Here is an 18262-nt window from a genome sequence, read left to right as displayed (position 1 = left end):
TTGTATATTTATATCTGCCACACAGTAAAATGAAGTATATTTACTGTCATGACCAAAGTATATTTTCCTAAACTGGTTACCTGTTAACCCCTATGCCACCGCATTTATAAAACAGAAAAATCCTAGATTATTTTTTGCTTTGTAGACTATCAGCTCAGTTTTGACATCGACTAAATCAAAGGAGACACATCGTTTAATATAAACTGGACAAACTGTTGTAAATATTGCATTAGACTGTTCAAATTTCTAGGTTTGAAAGCAGTCTAAACTGGTCTCATAGCTCAAATAAGGTAACATATTGAACTTTATATAGACATACCTGTTTGGTTGCATATCAGTCGTAATGGAAAACTCAAGGCACCAAAGTAAAATCCTACATACTATTCTCACTATACCACAGCTAACTACTAGGAACCTACAGGAAGTGTCGAGTTACCCTTCATTTCTTAATATTATGTTTCAAAAAAGCAAAATATGTTTCACTATACCGCCAATATTTTGCTTCAAAGAAACACAATGTGTCTTATAATTTTTAAAGTGCTCTTGAGCAATAGTTCTCCAGGCTTTCTGAAAGGCTTTCCAAAGTTTGTAACACTAATCTATTCAAGTAGATGAACCAGTGTTACGTCTACACATAACAGGAAATAAATATTTTTTAAACTGTATCTTTAGGCACTGCTAGGGGATCTTTACAGAATAAAGAACAAAGGGCAAGGAAGAGCGTTTAATGTACCTCAGGAAGTCTAGAGAACTAATCCCGAAGCTTAGAAAAACTTAGAAAAAAGCAAAAGAAAAATAACGCTTGCTCAATAAGGGGGGTCACGTGATGCTCTTTTATTTATTTATTTATTTATTTATGTTCTTTTTAATAATACTCATTTGTTTCAATCATTTTTACCTTATTGAGCAATTGCCTTTATTCTATTGAGCAATATTGTTATGGTTTGTGTTTAACAGTTTGACGTCAATGTGTAGAAAACAAACGCACCATTTGTAAACTCGATTTACGCTGCATTCTGGGTAATACGGAACGAATGACTACACACAGGAGCTGGGAATAAGATAGAAAACGGGTTTCACGTGCTGCGAGAGGCATTCCCCTACTGACTGCAGGCTTGCAATACGCGTTGTTTTGATGACATGTAACATAAACGGCATTATTACTTCTCCATTCACTCGGACGGTAGATGAACGAAGCAACTATGGCCAACGGTGAGTTTACTTGTTAACACAAGCTAGCACAACTGGTTAATGTTAGCTGTAAGACCCCGTTAGAGCGACAAAAACATTAGGTAGCAAAACATTAAAATGCAAAACCGAACAGTTTACAGATAAACTGTCATAACCGCGTCGTTTCTGCTCTTAAAGTAATTATTAAAGTGGTCGCTAATGTAGCTTTATACCATTTTGTGCCACGAGCGGTAGCTAATATTTTCTCCCCTTTCTCTCCTCAGAAAATGTGAGCGTGATCTTCAAAGTGTACTGTCTCACGGTGATGACACTGGTGGCAGCGACCTACACAGTGGCACTGCGGTACACCAGGACCATTTCAACAGAGGAGCTGTATTTCTCCACAACTGCAGTGTGCATCGCCGAGGTCATTAAGTTAGTGCTGAGCTTGGGGATGCTCACAAAGTAAGTGTTTGAGGCGCTACCCGCTATTTCCTTAGTGACCACAGAATGTAAGGTATGGGATTAAGAAACCCACATGACTGGCCAATGCGGGTTTGGACTCCGCTTTCCCTTCAGAACCATCTTTATTCTTCACGGCATTGATTCAACAAGTTACTGGAAACATACCTCGGACATTTTAGTCCGTGTTGACATGATAGGATCACGCAGTTGCTGCAGATTTTTCGGCTGCACATCACATTTCAAAGTTGCTCTATTGGATTGAAAGCCGGTGACTGTGGAAGTCATTTAATTGCAGTGAGTTCATTGTCATGCTCAAGAATTCCGTTTGAGACGATTTGAGCTTTATGACATGCTGTTGGAAGCAACTTTCAGAAGATGTGTTCAGTGTGGTCATAACGTAGTGGGCACGGTTGGCAATAACGTTCAGATAGGCTGTGCTGATGCTAAGGGGTCCAATATCCTCAGTCTAAGCAGGATATATCCAGGCTTTCATGTTGTTTATGCCAAATTCTGGCTATCTCAGATTCATAACAGGAAACATTTTTCCTTGTGTGTGTGTGTGTGCGCGCGCGCGCTTCGAGGTTCAAAATCTTGTGTGTTCAGAGACACCTTTTCCAAACTTTGGCTCTAATGAATAGGTATTTAAGTTAATGTCTCTTTCCTGTAAGCTTGAGGTAGTCTGGCCATTTTTCTCTGACATGTGACTTCAAACAAGGCATTTTCGTTGATTTTTTTTTTCTTTTTTGAGGTATTCTCTGTAAATACAAGAGATAATTGTGCATGGAAATCCCTTCAGATGAACCGTTTCTGAAATACTCAGACTAGCCCGTCTGGCACCAACCGCCATGCCATGTTGAGAGTGAAGTAAATCACCATTCCTCAGTTTAAAGTTGAGTAGATTGGCTTAGTTGTGTTTTCCAAATGCACTTGTTGCCAAGCAGTTTAATTACCTAATAAAGTAATCTCTGTGTGTGTGTGTGTGTGTGTGTGTGTGTGTGTGTGTGTACATAAAAATGTTTCTTTCTCTATAAATCTTTATATTAATAAATTAAGGTTGCCTAGATTGAAATTTCATTTGATAAATAAGCCAATAGATTTTGTCTAGTACTCCCTAAAAGTGGACAATAGCCCAAGAAATCTATTATCAGAATAAGAGACACAATATAAGCAAGAGAGAGATGATACTTCAAAGAGTCCTTAATTTAAATCTAAGGGCTATAGATCTTAGTTTTAAAAATAAACATTTTTTCAAAACCTTATGTTAGGGCAGAGCTAGCAAACTTTAAATAAACCTTTTAACATCCCAGAGATAATTAAAATGGAAGATATAATAGATGATGCTTAGCTTCATTAAGAATATGTATGTGCTTTTACCTAAAGATAATCTTCTTTGCCACTCATTTTCCGAGTAAATCGATTTATAGTTTGGTGTATAACATTTCCTTTAAACTTGTACCTTTTCAGCTCATTTAAGCCCAGTATTTTGCCTTTATAATTTTCCATTTCATTTTGTCATTTCATATTCATTTTGTCAGATTGATGCCAAATAATAAACTAAAGGCTGCCAAGAAAAAGAAGAGCAGAAATTTCTCACAAGTGACAAGTTGTAAAGAGACAGCAAAGAAGACTTTAATAATAGAAAAACATCTTTAGACACATTGTAGTTCAATCTGTAACTTTATTTACAGAGCTCAGGCTCAGCATATCCAGACTTTCTTTGGCTCAACAAAACCAGTCAAAGAGAAGCAGAGTGGTTATTAATGGTCTTTGCTTCATTTTCTTTTTCTATACCTAACTTTTTCCACACAAAATAGATCAATGTCAGTCAGAATTTGTCAGAGAAACACAATATTGAGATTTATTTTTAATAAGGCTATAAAAAAAATATGGAAATTATATTGCAGAACATACAAATAACAATGGTTTGATCATTTACCAAAAATTTCTTCTTCGTCCATTCATCTGTTGTTTTTCACTTTTCCTCTCCCAGGGAAACGGCAAGTCTCATCAAACTAAAAGCCACCTTACAGGAACACATCTTCTGCAGCCCTAAAGAACTGCTAAAACTCAGCGTGCCTTCGGTGGTGTATGCAGTTCAGAATAATATGGCTTTCATCGCCCTGAGTAATCTGGATGTAGCAGTTTATCAGGTATTATGTGAATCTGGGTTTGACGTGTGGCTCTTGTGGAGACAGTCCACGTCATCATTTACACGGGTCTTGTTACACGCATTTAATTATATCAGTAGCAACTAAATTCTATAGATAACTGCTTGATAAAGTTTCCTTTTTGTTTTATATTTTTTAAGTACTTGGTATATTTTGGATCCAAGAAGTTTGATATCCTCCTTATGTCAAGTGGGACTTTCCCCTTATAGTCAAAGGGTTTGTTGCACAAGTATTTGTGGCAAAATGAAGCTCAGTTTATGTGCAGTTTATACCTCAGAAAGCGTTCAGTAAATTGCATTTTTGACACATTTTTGAGAGAGATTTGTAGGCAGTGAATTTAAGATCACTTTGGCTTTTGCTTTTCAGGCTGAAATGCTAATAGTGTACAACATATTTAGGGAAACAAATTCTACATCTATGTGTGAAGTTATAATATTTAGTTCAAAATCCTTTTTAGGTCACCTATCAGCTGAAGATCCCGTGCACAGCCTTGTGTACAGTGCTCATGCTGAACCGCTCTCTCAACCGGCTGCAATGGTTTTCCGTCTTTATGCTCTGTGGAGGCGTTACACTGGTTCAGTGGAAACCTGCGGAGGCCACTAAAGTTCAGGTGGGGCGGCATGTTACACTATCCTGGTTACTCAGTAAACCACTCTTAATTTCCTGTGATACCACTAGCAGTAAATTAACATTCATTTTAAAAATCTCTTTAATTTACAAGCTGTATCATCTGTTCTGTAGTTCATCATTGATCCTTTTTTCACAGATTGAACAGAATCCTGTTATTGGGTTCATTGCCATTGCAGTTGCTGTCCTTTGCTCTGGTTTTGCAGGTAAGACCAGTGCTGATGATTTGACTTTCAGTATTGGCTTAACTGTCAAGTAAAATCCAGAAATACGTTTGGCAACTAAGAAAACGCCAACAAAACCCACGATCTGCACACATGCCTGATGATATTTTCTCTAAAGTAGATGGATTTTACTTTTACTGCTGCTGTACTTTGAACCTTTGAATCTGACAGTCTGGTATTTACTTTAAGGTGTGTACTTTGAGAAAGTGTTGAAGAGCTCAGAGACATCCCTGTGGGTGAGAAACATTCAGATGTACCTGTCCGGCATAGTGATCACATTGATCGGTGTTTACATGACTGATGGAGAGAGGGTCATGGAGAAAGGATTCTTCTTTGGTTACACACCTTGGGTGTTCTTTGTAGTATGTAAGTATGACATCTTGAGGAAGAAGTACCTTTCTTTTACTTTCCTTGTACCTTTTGTCTGACTCTGCTCTGCTTGTGCTTTCAGTCTTGGCCAGTGTAGGTGGCCTGTACACATCAGTGGTAGTGAAGTACACTGATAACATCATGAAAGGCTTTTCTGCTGCAGCTGCAATTGTCCTCTCAATGGTGGCATCTGTAATCTTGTTTGGACTACAAATAAGTAAGTTTCTCATAACCACAGTTTGAATCCAGCCAATTCATTAAGTAAGAGTATATTGTGGTTAATGATTTTTGTTCTTTTATTTGAACTGTAAACCTCTCTAGTACTTGATAAAGTAGTGGGTCAAATATAGAGTAGATCACTCTTGGAATCAGATATTAAATATATAAACACAAATTTTTACTAATGGTCAAAATCGTGTTGCTTCGTCCCTCTTTTATCTGTGTAAAACATCCAGTAACACTTTGCAGATCCCACAGTCTCCTGTAACTTTCTAGAAAAGTTTTGAAAAGTAGCTTAAAGCCTCAATTATACTCTATTATTGACATTAACAGCTTAAAACACTGTGCACAGCAGCTTAGATTCACATAATTAAAAATATTGGCAACAGTCAGTGCTACCTTTCAGCCTCCCTGCATGTTTTCTTTCCATTTTGAAACTAACAGAAGGTTTGACTATGTTTTTATATGAAATGATTTGGTATACACCGGCTTTCATTAAAACCATTAATCTTCCTTTTTTATTTTTTTTTAATAATGGAAATGTCATTTTGCTTTTTTACCCTCCTGTGCAGCTATGACGTTTGCCTCTGGAGCATTCTTTGTCTGCATTTCCATATACCTGTATGGACTTCCAAAGCAAGACACATCCAGATTAACCTGGAAGGATACAAATTTAGAAGACAAACAGAAACTAATTTCTGTGTGAGGTGCTGACTGACATCAGACATTTCTATGCTGGACCAGGATGAAGGAAGCCTTTCCTCATTTGAGGTTAGAGTTGGATCTGCTTTGTGTCGACGTCATCAGATGGAACCGTGAACTGAGTCTCTGAATACTTTGAAGAATCTTAGTGGGTTTTTTGTTTTTATAAAAAGGGGGTGGGGGAGTTTGGGTTTTTTGTAGGTTTTTTTTGGAAACTGCTTATAGCTAGCTACCAGTAAGCTCGCGAATCTATACCCTAACCGGTGAATTCTTGGAATTGGAATCCAATCTTCAGCCACAATAAGTAGCATAAGGGGTTTACTATTATGCTCCCTGTGTGTTTTGTTTTTTTAAATTGGGAGTACTATATTGTCTTTATTTTATTTAATAATCCAGTGTTAATAATTGGTCTTTAAACTGTGCAATACGAGTGACTTAACTCCAAATCACTTAGTCCTTACTCTGAATGTGCCCAAATCACAGACTGCATGCATAATCCACCTCCCCCATCTTGTTTTCTAATATTTTTTTTTGTTTGTTTTAATCACTTCAGTGTTGTCTCGTAATGAAGGTAATTGTACAGTTTTTATTAGCAGAGAAGTGTTTTTCTGAATACAGACTAGACCCAAGCCTACAGACTAGCATAATTTTATTTTGACAATATAAGGCTCTGTTTTTAGAATACAAATCAACAATAGTTGCAGCACTGAAAAGAACACTGACACACACCGATGTGGTTTTTACATTTTGTTTACTGGTGTGATGCCCAGGATTCTCATCCCGTTGGCCAGGACTGAGCATGCTCCGCTGAACAGTCGTAACCTTGCCTGTGGATATGAGGAGAATGAAGCAGTTTTCAGGTTGCAAAACTGTTGTTAGCAATGCCCTTACATATGTAGTGACAGATGTAACAGTGACTGCAAATACAATCAGTTCTCGCAGGGAAACAAAGAGATCAGTATAGCATATTTTAAAGACTCATGTAGTGATTCACATATTTGACCGGCTACCAAAAGATGGGGATCATTTGGTTATCAGTCAAATATGTGAATGAGTTGGACTCTAGAGAGAAGACATCAGGAAGGGTATTTAAAAAAAAAAAAAAAAAAAGCCAAAATATGTGAAGCTACTGTGTTGATCCCTTGATAATAAGGTAGCTTTTTACACTTTAACATTTGTCAGGCTTACAATTGCACTGACAAACCTAAGTATCTACCACTGATATTAGTATAGACCATCTATGTTTTCATTATGCTGATATCTGTAAGCAGTGCTCCTACTATTAAACAGAAATTCTATTGGCTGACCAATGTTTTCTACAAGCAAACACAATGTTTGATTAGTCAAAGAAGAGTCCCGTGAGGGGTAAGGCATCTTTAACTTTGTCCAAATTTCATCTTTGAACCCCACTAATAAGCACTTCTGTTATTCATTTTCATGTAATTTTCTTGGTATAAATCTCTTGGGTATTCTTGCCAGAATGTAGCTATAATTAATTTTCTAGACCTTTTAAAATCTTGAAAAATTTCCAAAACAGTCAAATCAGACAGTAAATGCCCCTCAACCTGTCACCTCCTCAGTACAAAGCTTGTGGTGCATGTGACTGTGCTAATTTGGCAGTTTCAGACAATGTCCCAGCCAGTTTCTCTTAATATGTTCATGTGTGAGAAGAACAGGTTGTTGCATAAGAACTTATAGAACCATGCATTAAAAGGCTATACAAAAATCAACTCCATTGTGGCTGTTCAATGTAGTATTTTTGGCAGGTTTAAGAGGAGAAACAGAAGTTTGCTTAACTCTGTTTTCTTTGTACCTGTGCAACAGCCTCAGGGCTTCCTTTTACCGGCAGCTCTCTGTGCGCTGAAGCAATCAGGTGGCTGGAAGACACAAAAGAGAGTAAGGACACACCTCTGTACATATTTACTACTAATGTTAACTTATGACTGTAAGGGCTTGCCAAGTAGCACGACTGGCATCCTGTCCCTTACCACAGCTTCAGCAAGAAGTTGACAAGGTGCTTAGGTTGCAGATCCTGAGCTGACTGGTACAATACCTCGTCATAACTGCAAATAAAGAAGGGACAGTTTTGTAAACGTAGAACAAATATTGACATTGACAAATGAACAGATGTTCAGAAAGTGCTTGCCGAAGGAGGTGCTGTAGGATGGCAGTACACGTCTGCTCAGATAGAAGAGATGGGTCGAAGGCAACTGCCTCTACACCTTTGTTTGTCTGCTTTAAACTGTAATAACAGGATTATATGTGAATCACATGACAAATATCCTGTTGACCTTTTGGAATTAAGGATGTCAGACATGCATCTAAAGTGTTAAGTCTTTCAAATGTTTCTCTGTTATTTCTCAATTTCCAAAATAAATGACTGAATAGATTAATGGATAGAGGATCCAAAATGAAAACGTATCAATACTAGAAATCTCAGACCTGCAGAGTCGAGCATGTGTGTACTGAAGGAAGACACCAGTGTCACCCTGAGCCTGCAGCATCCGGTCCCAGTTAAACTTATAGTCTGACTGCAGGGGGCCTTTGAAGTCCTAAAACAGAGTTTTCAGGCACGTTAACGCCTACTTGCAAAGTGCACAGAGAGGAGGAAAGGTGTGAGAAAGGTAATGCATCAACAGGACTTTACTGCTTAACTGATGGGTTTTGGCTCGTGATAGGCCCGATGAAGGCCAGAAACTAAGAAAAAAAAATGTTGCTTTAATGCTAAAACTCCTGAAAGGAGGAGTCACCGCATCATCACTAAGACCGAGAAATGAAGCAGCCAGTGGTGGAATATTATACTTGACAGTGTAATAATCTTGTTTATTTTCTTTTGTACTATTGAAACAAAGTCTTAATTATTTAACAAATATGTGATTTACATTATTCTTTTAGATCTTTATGACCACTAATTTTGAACATTTAGCAAACTTAGAATATCAGTTAATGGCCAATATGTTATTATCGGTCTGACTTAAAGACCTGAAACTCCCAATCATAACATTAATCACACACACAGATCAATGAATGAAGCTGCTGGTTGCTGAATACTAGCAGTATTATTAAATAAAAATACTAAACCTGGATTATTAGGGCACTGATTCCTACTTTCTCTGCAGTGTCCTCTGGGTTTTCCAATTCCTTTGTTGCTGTGGAAAGATTTAAATTTAGTCAGTGACACAACAAAACAGCCCTTGTTCTGACATGTGCCAATCCCACAGTAATCATGGAATAAGTAAGTGTTGAGTCAACGATAAGAATGTGTCTCAGTTCAATAATATGTCACAATACATACCAGTCTTTGTACTTTTTTAAGGAGGCATTTTTCTAAAGGCCTTAACCATCTACAAGTAGTTTCAGCTCTTATCAACTCTGACCATCCCTTTTTTGGCATGTGTAGTTCATTGTGGGAGAAAAATGTGCTTAGCTGCTTACAGGAGGATAGATTTCAGACTAGGGATGGGTATCGAAAACCAGTTCTTGTTGAGAACCAGTTCCCACTGTTTCAATTTCTTTTTTATTGTTTGCCATTGTTTGCCATTTTTGCAAACGATTCCCTTATCGATTCCAGTCGCCCCGAATGACGTCACCACGTTGCGTAGCGTCATTTACCTGGCAGGAGACGCAGCGCGTAAGCGGCTTAAACGCTCAAAAATTTGTTTATAACTTTACGAGAACGGATGACAACAGGGCAACTTGCAATACTAAGTAGATATTTCATTTAAGGGAGGAAACACTACGAATATGCAAAAGCATTTGCTCACAAAACACGCGATGACCTTAAATCAATGTCGTGTTTTTAATTCCGCTCCGGACTCGTGAATCTCAACCCAGCAGCAGCGGTAACGTTTGCACGTCCTCTCCCGTTAATGCGGCAGGTAAATAATCAACTAACAGTGCATATTATGTTAGCGCGATCTGCCTTATTACAAAACCTGCCATTACTGTGCATTTAGGCGACCATGATGAGAGAGACAGAGTCTGGCTCAGATGCTGGCAGTTCTCGCTGCAGTCTACCAGTAGCGTCTCCTTTCAGGCCAGGATAGACGAATGTCACCGAGCAGGGACTAAGTTTGTGGTTAAAGGCTTGCACCCATTTGCCACAGCAGATGCCCCTATTTTGAGTGAATGTGTTTAATTGTCGGCAGGGACATTACTGGATATTCTTGTGTAATTGCTACAGAATAATTTATGTTATACTTTGTTATTGCTACAGAAGAGTATTTATTTTATTATTTTACATTTACAATTTTTTCCCCCGGGGACCTTGTGACACCCCATGGAAGAGCCATAGGCTGTGGATCTCTTAAGGATCTCTTAAGATCTCACTGTTGGGTTTGTAAGGCCATGCTACTCCTAAATTTCTATCTTGTTCAAAGAGAAGATATAAAACAAAGTTCTAAGCTATTCGACCTTTGTGTTCTCCTTTAAAAAAAAAAAAAAAAAAAAAAAAAGAATCGATAAAGAATCGAATCGTTAAACAGAATCGAAAATGGAATCTGAATCGTGAAAATCTTATCAATACCCATCCCTGCTCATCACATAAAAATGTAAATCAAGCTCATTTTAGAGAAGAGCGCCATCTTCTTGTTGCAAAATGCAATTGACAACAATTACAGATAAAAGCAAAACTCCTGCACACCATTCGATTGAGGACTGAAGTGCTGATTTTGTTTTTAAAGGCACATAACGTCTTGATGCATTCTCAATCATCCAGGTAAGTAAATCTCCAAAAGTTGATTCTTTTCATCTGGGCGTAGCGTTTTCAGTGGGAGAAACGTTTCGTCACTCATCCAAGTTTATAAGACTGGGGAAACCTGCAGTCAGCTGAGACTGAAGAAGTCACTTGAATGAGTGACGAAACGTTTCTCCCACTGAAAACACTTTGCCCAGATGAAAAGAATCAACTTTTGGAGAAAGACACATAACAGTACTTAAAGGACACATAAGTATTTATTTACTCTTTTACTGTTATATAACTGCCTAATGTGTGATAGGCTTACTGTTTGATTGGCTCATGTTGTTGAGCATCCTGGCCCGAGCCTCGTCCAGCACGTCCTCCAGAAACACCACCTCACCGGCCCTGGTCTTCATGCCCTGCACCAGACCAAAGGACACGTGCCGACACCTAAAATCATGTTTTTAATACTATTAGAAGCACTCATTTTAAGCACTTTATAAACTCATGATATGCATGTACATTCACAAATGTATCCTATTATTTTTTTCTAAGTGTAACTTTAAAAGAAAAAAAGCAATAACTACAAGTGGCAGAAAATTTAAGTGAAATGTGGAATAGAAGCCTGAAGTTGGCTTAAATATTAAGGCCAACACAAAGTTGCCAGCACCATCACACAGACATCATGAGACAGCAGAATTTCATTCTGTTTCTAATTACAACAGCTGCCTGTTTTGGGTGGGAGGAGTAAAGTAATGCTGAATCTATCTTCATTGAATTACAAGAGAGACCGTGGAAATCCTGTAATTACTGAGCCGAGGTTTACTGTCATTCCAGCCTTAAATGCATCTTTAATTTCAAGTCTTTCATAAACATAATGTGCAAAAATACGATTGAGAGCTGACATTAATTAGTTTTCATTAAACCGGTGCATTATGGGTGAATTTATGTAATGCTACATTACCCATCTGCCCAAGAGTGACCCATCGCAAGCAAGATCTGGAATAACTGGGAGAAGTGATTCTCTTGACTTTTATCTGTCTAGAAAAAGAAACATTTCAAATGTCAAGTTATTGAGTTACAATTTTGAGATAACTCCAAGCTTCCATAGAAAAGTCCTGCTAGTGTTTCTAATACAATATTTCATATTAAGTCTTATAAAGACTTTTTTTTTCAGTTTAAATACTGAATTAAATACAAAATATGAATATCATACAGACTAACCATAAACAGTTAATCTGCCAGTTGCTGTTCTCGATTATTTACTACTTGTTTTGAGAAAATTACCAGAAAATTATTATTTATTTATTTTTCATTAAAACGAAAGTCCAGGTGTATTTCTCAATACATTTCTTCTGCTTTTTTAAAAAAGCAAATTAGACAAAGATTGCTTGGCTATAAGTTACTTAAATGACCAGTTGTGAAAGTAGTTTATTTTTCTGCTCCGTTTTCAGCTCAAAAAAATTAACGGCAAAAAACAAAAATTATAATGCAGAAAATAAACTGGGCTCCATGATTATTAAAGTCATTCAATTTCTACTATCTATTCCTCGTCTGTTATTGGCATAAAGCAGCAGGCAAAAAAAGAGAGCTTGGGTGTGCTTACCACATAAATCATCTCATCAAAACTGTACTTTTCCTTTCGGTTAATGGCTGCAGCGATATCTCTAAAACAGAAAATACAAAATAAGTGCTTATGGCGTCAAATCAGAGGGAGAGACATCATTTACCAGGTGCACTTGATTTTTCAGAGTAAAGCAGCTAACAATTTCAGTGGGCTCACATAAACTTAAATCCCAAGGACTAAAAGCTTTCACCATTTTGTACCGATCGCAATTCTTGCTAACTAACCTGGTGATGTAGAGAGTCGTACCATCGCTGCGGAGCACTGTGCAGACGTTGGTCATGTCTCTATTGGGGGAAAGATCCACCACACCAGTGCCCTTCCTGTCAACAGAAAAAAAAAATCATTATGTCCAGAAGACATAGGGTCAGGCTCAGCTGTTGAATCTATGCATATTTTACTGTATTTCATTTTTAAGCTACTAAGCACTGAATCCCTACACTCCTCCTGTGAGTTCACGGGAGGGCAGACCCAAGTAGCTTCCAAACCCTCTGCCTTGAGCCGGTACCCTGGGCCTGATTCTAGGTTGTGATGCGGGTGATCCTGTACAGGAAAGGGTAAACTGGACCTTTGATCTTTTTTTTAAGTCAACATAGTGTGTTGTAAAAAAACACTTCAACTGGCTCCTGCACAGTAAAATGAGCCAGTTGAAGTGTTTTGGTTATCTGATAGAGCTGGAAAAGGTGTATGGGGTGAGAGAAGTCTGGGCTTAGGTAAATATTTTAACAATATCATTATACAAGGGGTGGCATGTAGCAATAAACTGGTAGATAACTATGTGAATCTGTATTTCCTTTCAAATTTAATCTCTCTGCCTTCCAGCTTAACTGTTTTGGTTCAGCCGTTGCTCTCGTTTTTCAAAGTAAAGCTCTAAAAACCAACAGGACACAACCTGCTGAGCACCAAAGAGCTGGCAGACACAGGTGAGCACAGAGGAGAATGTATTAGCCAAAGAGCCAGATATTTCCCTGTAGAGCTGAACGAGATCAAAAACAGAGCTATAAAAAGTTCTGTGACATCTCCAAATGGCTCCAAAATGAATGACTGATGCATCGGGGATCGACGACACCTTCACAATTAAATATATGTTATTCGCAGTTTAAAGCCTTGCTTAAAGATGGACACACTTTTTGCAAATAAACTTCCCCATCTGTTAAAATCTATTTGTATTCTGTTTGTAGGGAAGCTGAACTCTGACTAATCAGTGGCCTCTTAGCACATGTTTACTTGGTGTTAGACACACCAGTTACCAATCGAAGGTCGCCACATACTCAGATGTCTTCAGCAGGCCCCGGCTCTGCAGCTGCTGCACCACCTCCTGGGCCTGATCCTGGTGAAAGGACTCCCCGCTGTAAACGTCGAAGTGGACCCCCAACCGCTGGAGAGATTTTAAATCAATCTCAGTCGTGCTCCATGGCAGTCAACTGTTAAACATTTTTATTTCTCATTTCAAGTTTCTATCTTTAGAGACTCAAGCTGTTACCAAGCTGCCTGGCAGCTTTCTAACCTCATAAATGTCCTGATACTCCTTCACTGTGATGTCTCTGAACTGCTGCCATAAGGAGACAACATGGCTCTCGTGCTGCTCCAGCTGTCTAAAGAAGTCTCTGGCAGCCTGTTTCATATCCTCATTGTTCTCTGCTTCTTTGTTTACTCGAACATAAACCTGAAAAGCAAAAAAAACAAACACTGGTGCTGTTTAAAAATGCCTTTTTAAACAGCATTTAGAATATAACACTAAAACAACATCTTCTAAACATGCAACTGAGGCTCATTCAGTGCTTAAATATAAATTTGAGAGTCAGAGAGCATCTATTGGGTCTTTCTCCAAACATCCAAACTCACTTCGAACAAATGCTGTAAGGGATTCTGTTTTAATTTTTCCGGACTTCCAAATTGCCCAAATCCAGCTCCCAGCAAACCTGAAATCCAAGACAGGTTACTTGTCCTTGACGTTTTAATAAACAAACAAACAAACAAACAAAAGATAATCCCTCACTGTAGAGTAATTTTCTGACCAACTCACCAAACTGCATCCCCCAGTCTCCAAGGTAGTTCATTCGAATGACATCATTTCCAAGTGACTGTTTAAGGTTAGCAATGAAGTTACCTGAAGATAGAGTTTATATATTTTTTTTTTACACTTGCTGAAAAACTATTTGCTATTTAAGAATTTGAAAATCTAGTAATGACACATCGGGTCTTAATTTTCTTCTTCAAGCTAACAATATAAATATTTTGAAGATTTCCTGATAATTAAAAGGTAAAACTGTGCGGACTCACGGTTAAAAAAAAAAACGAAACTTGTTGCTCAAGATGACAAAATAAAAATCATTTTAAACCCTTTTGTGCACATTTTTGTAATCAGTAATAAGTTCATTGGTAAGGCTCGATTTAATATGTAGCTCACATGCATTTCAGTTAATAATAATAATTGTACTATTATTATTATTATCAGTTTAGTTTATACTCACCAATTATTGTGGACCGCAAGTGTCCAGCATGGAATTTTTTGGCAATGTTTGGAGAGCTGTAAGCATATCAACATATCAACTCTGTCTGTTAAGTGGAAATGAATACACTCAATAGCTACATTAGCCACTTTTTCTTATTCCAAAGAACAAGGCGCTGGATACAATTCCTCAGGGAGTTTGGTCCATATTTAAGCAATGACATGACAGAGTTGTTAAAGATTTGTCAGCTGCACATCCACGTTGTTCTACCACATCCCAAATCTGCTTTATTAGATTGAGTTCAAATTCAAATCAAATTCAAATTCAAATTTTTATTTGTCACGTACACAGTCATACACAGTACGATATGTAGTGAAATGCTTGGACAACTGCTCGTGACCTAAAGAAAACAAAAAAGGAAAAGGCTATGAATAAGATAGGAAATAAATATGAAAAATTAAAAAGGGTAAATTTAACTAGGAAGGAATAAAATATAAATTAAGGTTAAAAATGAAATAACTGTACAACACAAATTAGAATGAAGGGTAAATTTAACTGGGAAGAATAAGATAAAATATATAAATTAAAGTTGAAAATAAAATAACTGTACAACAAAATACACAATATATCAGTGACTGTGGAGGGCATTTCAGTGAACTCACTGTCATGTTCAAGAGACCAGTTTGAGATCATTTGAGCTTTGTGACAAGCTGTGTTATTATGCTGCCTCATTCTTACACTTAGGTTGAACTTCCATAGGTTGCCTTAGCCATGTTCACATGGCTAAATACACAAAGTTGTTGTAATGTGATTGGCTGATTAGATGTTTACACTAATGAGCAGTTGAACAGGCGTACCTAGTTACATAGTCAGGGTGTGTACGTTAAAATAAGGGGGAGACATACAGAATCCTTCCCCCGTTTTAACAAAGAGGCCGCATTTAAATTTATCGCCATATAAATAAAACTGAAAAACAAACTTACCTGTACTCCACTAACGTCGTTCCTGTCGTGAGAGTATTGAAAAGTTCACTATTTAACCCAAATTTATCATTCTCCCCATTTCCAAATGGCTCCAACAATTTCTGGAACAGATAAAGTGGAGAGGGACTGTGATCACAGCAGAAGCTGTGGAAGTTTTTTTGTTTCATTTTGTTTTGTTTGCTTAAGCTGTCACTGTGTGAGTGGAAACTCAAACCTGAGCAAGAAGCTTGCGATTAACTTTAAAGTTGATAATTCCACGTGCAGCTGAGATGTGTTCCACCACACTGTCCTGCTTCAACTGAAAGATAAAGTGTGAATTACCTACTAAAAACAAATTAAAGCTTCATCTAATGTATATGAGACAAACACAAACTAGAACTCATTGAATTGAGGAAGATTAATTGTATAATCTGTAGGAACAGATTATACAATTATATGACTGTCTTGCAATGTCCAACTGTCATAAACACATGGTTACGGTGCTTAAAGGAACTGATAAACTTGGATGCACATTAAGCTGAAAGACTGGCCTGTTTGGAACAATGAGGAATGAAATAGATCGCAAGCAGTGAGAGCTTCGGCTACAGGCAGCTCAGCCTGTCACAGTCTTACAGTTCATGTTACAGGTTAGGCTTCAGGTTAAACCAGTCTGCTTCTTTAACTTCTTTGTCTGGAGCAAACAATTTCTTTAAGGGCCTCACTTTAAGCCGCGGGTATTACCATGACCTCCACCAAAAATATATACATGCGGTGGAGTTACACGTGAAGAGGAATGGTGACTGTCTAAGGGTGGTTTAATCTCACCTGAGTGGCCAAGTTTTCTGTCTGCACCTGAATGTCTCCACTGGATGGTAAAATCCCACTGGCTCTCAGGGTTCCAATTAAAAGCCTGAAATCGGCTCCCTGCCTGAGGATCACAACTTTTTTTTAAAGTCTCTGACAAACAGGTGAGAGGACAAAACATACTTATAGCATCCTACAGGTTAGCAGTGAGCGACACAAACAGACTTAACTGTTTCTTCAGGACTGGAACTGCTGTCAGAGCTGGAATGAAAACATCCTCTGACTGCTGCAGCGCTCTACCCAGCTAGACATTAAAACACAACACCAGATAAACATTGTAAGTGTTCAATCACAGCCCTGCAGGGTCAAAACATGATAGCATTAGCACACAGGTTTGTGAAAATCTGAGACTCCCAGCCGCATTACCTTCTCCGCGATTTTTCTCCTGAAAAAGCAAGCCATGTTTTCTAAACACACGAACAAAACCTTAACTTAACCTTTATGCATAAATTAAAAAAAACCCTTGCAGGGTGCTTTCACATTGACACATTGCTGCTGCACTTCCGTATTACTGTTACTACTTCCGATTTCCTCGGCCAATCACAGGCTTCGCTTTAGAAAATAGCGTAAATAAAAGAAAGGGTTTGTTCGAATTTGTTCTAGGCTGCTCCCGGTCATATTATGGCATGGAGAGGAAAGGGCGGACAATAATATGACTGCGGTTAGTTTTATCATCGCCAGCCATCTTAAAACGAGGGAGCTGGTGAATTTAAAAATGACCAACAACGCTCCTGCGGAAAAAAAGTTTTATTATTATTAATTGTAGCTTTTTATTGACTACAAGAGACAAAAGTTCAAGTCCCTGGATAAAATCTGTGCACTTGAGCAAGTCCTAAAACAAGAGCCGTTGAATGGAGGAGCTTGAGTCAAGTGTTTTTCCCTGGTAACAGAGGGTCCAATTGGCTCGAGAACTCACGTGACTTCAGTTTCATATCGTTAAATGCAGCTTTAAAGCTTAGAAAAACCTTTTTTCCATAAGTAACGAGTCGAAAAAATATAAATCCTCACTAAAAAGATTGAGGGAAGGATTAAGTTATATTTGTACGGTTTCTCAAATTTATTGATAATCGAGATCTTTGGTGATTTTAAATGACCTTTAACAGGAGGTATGAAAGTTAGAAACATGGAGGAAAAATAGTCCCGCGGATTACTGGAAAGTTTGTGATCTATTCCAAATACCATCTCTGGACGGAGAAGTTGGGTAATTACATTTCTCCATTTTTCGAGTCTTCTCATCTTTGAATTACTGAGGAGATAACATCCGATCAATATCAGGGCTTCTGCGTGATTTTCAAAGTCAAAATTTATGCTTTTTTTCTGAACTTGATGCATATAAACAAGACCAATGTCAAATTGATGCGTTAAATTCAAGCATGGAATACCCCACCATAACTACTATATAAACATACAATGATTCAATAATCCCTGCATCGCAGTGATTTTACTTCTTTCATTACCAAATGTAATTTTCTTTTTACTTAAGCTTTCTGCTACTGTACTGCAAGATTTGCAATTTTTATGGCTCTTAGAATATAAGAGCCGAATTTTATTTAAAAAAAACAAAACTTTTCAGCTGAATATTGTCATTTTGTGTTTAGCGTTCACATTTATTATCCTAATGAATGTTATCGCCCCAAGCCTTAAATATATTTACAGAACGTATGAATGACTTGAGTGTGGTTGTGGCCTGGGAGATGAGCAACAACTACCTCCAAGTAACAAATCACAATGGCAAAG

At 37.8% G+C, this 18262-nt stretch overlaps 2 protein-coding genes across 3 annotated transcripts; one reads left to right on the top strand and one right to left on the bottom strand.

The window, feature by feature from the left end:
• Positions 1-1034: 1034 nt before the first annotated feature.
• slc35a1 (solute carrier family 35 member A1) lies at positions 1035-7063 on the top strand. 2 transcript variants are annotated; one of them, XR_014906869.1, is made up of 9 exons: positions 1035-1212; positions 1455-1635; positions 3626-3785; positions 4261-4413; positions 4570-4636; positions 4844-5020; positions 5106-5240; positions 5815-6092; positions 6130-7063. XR_014906869.1 is itself a non-coding variant. In XM_085372206.1 (8 exons), exons 1-8 carry the CDS (start codon positions 1188-1190, stop codon positions 5946-5948), a joined length of 1032 nt encoding a protein of 343 aa, XP_085228332.1. In that variant the 5' UTR covers positions 1035-1187; the 3' UTR covers positions 5949-7063. The 2 variants fall into 2 exon arrangements, 1 of the variants encoding a protein (XP_085228332.1); XM_085372206.1 differs by having other exon boundaries at positions 5815-7063.
• rars2 (arginyl-tRNA synthetase 2, mitochondrial) lies at positions 6652-17022 on the bottom strand. Its single transcript, XM_085372205.1, has 20 exons — positions 16892-17022; positions 16696-16769; positions 16487-16589; positions 15897-15980; positions 15683-15783; positions 14721-14776; positions 14273-14356; positions 14092-14168; positions 13754-13912; positions 13518-13624; positions 12474-12569; positions 12229-12289; positions 11587-11663; positions 10948-11072; positions 9026-9093; positions 8387-8496; positions 8091-8186; positions 7933-8007; positions 7758-7821; positions 6652-6771 (listed from the first exon to the last, which is right to left on the bottom strand). The coding sequence occupies exons 1-20, from the start codon at positions 16925-16927 to the stop codon at positions 6685-6687; spliced, it is 1740 nt and encodes a 579-aa protein (XP_085228331.1). The 5' UTR covers positions 16928-17022; the 3' UTR covers positions 6652-6684.
• Between the last annotated feature and the right edge of the window lie 1240 nt (positions 17023-18262).

Source organism: Diplotaxodon limnothrissa, linkage group LG15 (assembly GCF_057381915.1).
Source record: "Diplotaxodon limnothrissa isolate DT_005_m linkage group LG15, D_limnothrissa_male_GT1.1, whole genome shotgun sequence".
NCBI classification, from domain to species: domain Eukaryota; kingdom Metazoa; phylum Chordata; class Actinopteri; order Cichliformes; family Cichlidae; genus Diplotaxodon; species Diplotaxodon limnothrissa.
This window is presented reverse-complemented; position numbering and strand designations above follow the sequence as displayed.